The sequence below is a fragment of the Humulus lupulus genome, chromosome X, assembly GCF_963169125.1.
Source record: "Humulus lupulus chromosome X, drHumLupu1.1, whole genome shotgun sequence".
In the NCBI taxonomy this organism is placed as follows: Eukaryota; Viridiplantae; Streptophyta; class Magnoliopsida; order Rosales; family Cannabaceae; genus Humulus; species Humulus lupulus.
In genome coordinates this window covers 231,332,813-231,336,732 of record NC_084802.1, presented here as the reverse complement: position 1 = coordinate 231,336,732, position 3,920 = coordinate 231,332,813, and the positions used below count along the sequence as shown (strand labels likewise).

Sequence of the window (3,920 nt, the reverse complement as noted above, 5' to 3'; positions counted from 1 at the left end):
ACCAGTTCCCCAAGTCATTGATTTAGGGTCGCAACACTACTACAAAATACCCTTTACGGGACACTTTTTTAGGACATGCACATAAATGCAAGTCCTTAAAAATATTTATGAAGTTTTTAGGACACTCATTGAGAGTCTTGAAAAAACGCAATTTAGGACTCGCAATGACTGTCTTAAAAGAAAATGCGCGTCCTAAAAAAATCTGGGCTATAAAAATAAGTGTTTTACTTAATATTTTTAAGGACTTGCTTTGGGAGTCCTTAATACTCTTTTAGGATTCGCAATGAGTGTCCTAAAAGAATTTGCGAGTCCTAAAAAATCTGGGCTAAAAAAAAAGTGTCTTACTTAATAATTTTAAGGACTTTCTTTGAGAGTCCTTAATACTTTTTTAGGACTCGCTGCGAGTCCTAAAAAAGTATTAAGGACTCCCAAAGCAAGCCCTTAAATATTTTAAGTAAAACTCTAAAAAATAGCCATATATTTCGGGTTACATATATACTTAAAAAACTATACACATTTGGGGTTTTATAGGGTTACATATACTCAAACCCACAGCAGCCACACGACACTGAAGGAGATGAACGGCTGAACGGCATGACCAAGGCTGAAGGAGATGAATGGCAGCAGGTGGTGCTCGACGGCGTCGCATGGCTCCAGCATTCTCGGCAGTGATGTTCCAGCGTTCCAGCATTCACGGCGGCGCACGGCTCCAGCACTCACGGCGGCGCAGGTCTCGGCTCCAGCAGGCTCTCCGGCGGTGCAGGGTCTCGGCTCCGGCGGTGCAGGTTCTCGGCTCTGGCGGTGCTGGTTGCTCACGGTTCCAGCCGTGGGTTGAGGTATATATATTGCTTCTTTTTTTTTATTTATTTGCTTATATAAATATATATATTATAAGTTCAGATATATATATATATGATATCAGATTTAGAAATATGATTGGTATTTATTTATTTATTTATATTATTAAAAATTGGTAATTGGTATTATATTATTTATTTATATTATATTTATATATATTATAATTGGTAATATTATAATATCAGATTTTAATATAGGATAATAATATAGGGTAATAATTTCAGATTATAATATAGGGTAATAATATAATTTCAAGTTTTAATATACAAAAAATTAAAATAACATAGGTAACTAGAATGTTTATAACAATAAAAATAATAAACCCAATGGTTATACAAATAAATAATATAGGGAACTAGAATGTTTAAAACACTAAAAATAATATAGGCTAATAATTTTCTATTTATAATATAGGGTTATAAATTAATTTCAAGTTTTAATATACAAATAAATAATATAGGCTAATATTGATACTATTTGTTATTTTACAATTTTGAATGATAATTGTATTACTTTAGTGGAGTTTGAATATCTTAGATATTCATCTGTAGTGAAGTAGGTTCTGGGAATTCTGTGTGCTGCGGTGATAACGGAAGATTGAGAACTTGCATGTCTTAGTGAAGTAGGTTCTGATAATTTTGTGTGCTGCGGTGATATATGGATGAAAACCTGTGTGCTGTTTGATTTGTTTGACATGTTGGTGTTGATTGTGACAGATGGCTAGGCTAGTAAATTAGGGGATATGCTGCCCGATTTTCTATAGATTTTTTTGTACTTAGTTTTGTGTGGAAATATGAAAATGACAACTGCCACAATGATAAATTTGTGATCCGGATATTTAACATTTGACCGTCTAATTAATAATTAAGTTGAATTTCAATTTTGCTACTAATCACAAAATTTGCTTAATCCGAGGCTCAAAAGAGTCGATTTAGAGTAACTATGTATGACATGTTATTTGTGCTTTCGAGATTATAAGTGCAGGATAGGCCTTTCTAGAATTTAAATCAAAATCCTCATCTTTTGTCTCCCAAAAGATTGGGTGATGTGAGTGGTGTGAGTGCTTGGATACTATTTGGTTTATTATTTTAGATAAGCTACGGTTTGGTTTTCTATATTAAAATACAGTTTAGTATATATATATATTTTTTTGATTGATTACATATGTTTGCATACTTATATATTAATTATTATTTTAATTTGTGTACAAAATTTGATAATAAGATACTAAGTATACATGTGAGTGAAATTCTATGATACCAAAAATTTATATCTTTGTCCTATTAAAAATTTAGAATTATTTTATCATTTTACTATTACATTAAATTTGGTAATCACATTCTAGTTGGTATATATGTGATTGATTGGATCTTAAAATCCAAATCACTCATTGTGATTTGGATCCTATTTTTCACAAAATTTTGATGATTTCATGCATTGCATGGTAAAAACATAATAAAAAAAATTGGATTTGGATTTGATTAGGTAATATTATGAGATCATTCATTATTAGTATATATACCAAGAGAAGAGAGATCAAGGATCTATATTTGATCACATCAAGGAAATTTCTTTAAGTGTTTGCTTTGTTTAGTTTAAGTGGAATAATGATGAAGCTAAAGTAACTTGTGTCTTACATTTATTCATCTTTCTAGTATTGTTGAAATCAATGCATATAAACACAAACCATTATTATTAACAAACCATTAGTATTGTTGAAATCAATGAAATCAGTGGCTTTAATCTTTCCTGTGTTACGTGTCGATGTAGCTGGGATTTAAGTTTAAGGGCTTCGTATTTGATGGATTCTTGGCATTCTGTGATGGAAGGATGCTCTAAATTTAAGGTGCCAAATGCCAAGTAGTATTAAAATTTAAGCCTCACTGAATATCCAAATAATATACCAGCACTATTTGACTTACATGTAACATATTTGAAGACATTTATCTGAAGTAGGTTTTATGTTTGATTGAATTTTATAATAAAAAAAATTGTAGTTTAAGAAAAATTAAAAGATAAAAGAGTCAATCTTGCTTTGATTGGTTTTTCTTTTCTCTTTATCTTGGACTTGAAGAGACATCTTTTGCACGTGCTATAGGGTCAACTGATGCAAATGACTATGATGGTTACACCCAACATCAACAAAGAGCTGCATTACCTTAACAAGGAAGATCGGTTGCTGCGCTGGCTTGTGGTCAAACACCGAGATGCAAAATATGGGCTGGAATTTCTTAGTGAAGAGGACAGCAGAAATGAACTCAGTAAGTTTCATCGAAGCAGTTTATATGATAATCAAGATGTTGATGAAGACGATGACAACGACGATGAATATGCTGTGGATGAAGAAGAAGGAAAGCAGACATAAGGTTAGTAGAATTTTGTTGTGGTTCCTATGTCTGTTTTCATGCATTGGCATTTTGTTGGAAACCGGGATGTAATTTTTTCATATTTTGGTTACAAGTAAGTGTTATTGACAATTATCCCCATATTATTTGGCATGTGTTAGAATGTAGATCCTTATAAAGTATTTCATGTTTTTATGTTAGTGATTGATACTAGCTCTTTATTTCTCTTCTATAGTAACTAGAATGACAGGTGAACTTCATTGAATTCAATAGTCATTACGTTATGAGGATGATGAAGAATGTACTTATCAATGCCCCTCATATCAAACATTTCTTGTCGAAACAGGTAATAAACAATATACAACTACATAGTATTAATCTAGTACAATTTTTATATATACTTTGAATTTATTACCACTAATATAATTATAATTAAATTTTTGTTTTCTTTTTTTTTTCAGGTCACCTCCGACAAACCATATACTACTCAAGAAATTGTCGAAGTTAGAGAAGAATGGGCAATGTCATTTTTACAATTGGTTAGAGCAAAATGAATGATATTATAGCGAGCTAATTACAATACATGTTTAGAAATTTTAAATTTATTTCGTAAAATTTTTTTTCCATTTTTTTAGTATTTTCATTTCAAAATTCTTTTGATACATATTCGACACTCAAATGGATATATATATTTTTAAATCAAAATTAAAATTGTAG

General features: G+C 30.9%; 1 protein-coding gene across 1 annotated transcript; it reads left to right on the top strand.

The window, feature by feature from the left end:
* Window positions 1–617: 617 nt before the first annotated feature.
* On the top strand, window positions 618–3,403 carry LOC133806844 (uncharacterized). The gene is made up of 2 exons (XM_062244931.1): window positions 618–836; window positions 2,957–3,403. The coding sequence occupies exons 1-2, from the start codon at window positions 618–620 to the stop codon at window positions 3,221–3,223; spliced, it is 486 nt and encodes a 161-aa protein (XP_062100915.1). The 3' UTR covers window positions 3,224–3,403.
* The last annotated feature ends 517 nt before the right edge of the window (window positions 3,404–3,920 follow it).

Bases quoted from the DNA above. Each gene is read 5' to 3' on its own strand.
- LOC133806844 (XM_062244931.1), top strand. From the start codon at position 618: ATGGCAGCAGGTGGTGCTCGACGGCGTCGCATGGCTCCAGCATTCTCG. The intron at 837-2,956 runs GTATATATATTG...CACGTGCTATAG, and splicing joins GGTTCCAGCCGTGGGTTGAG to GGTCAACTGATGCAAATGAC.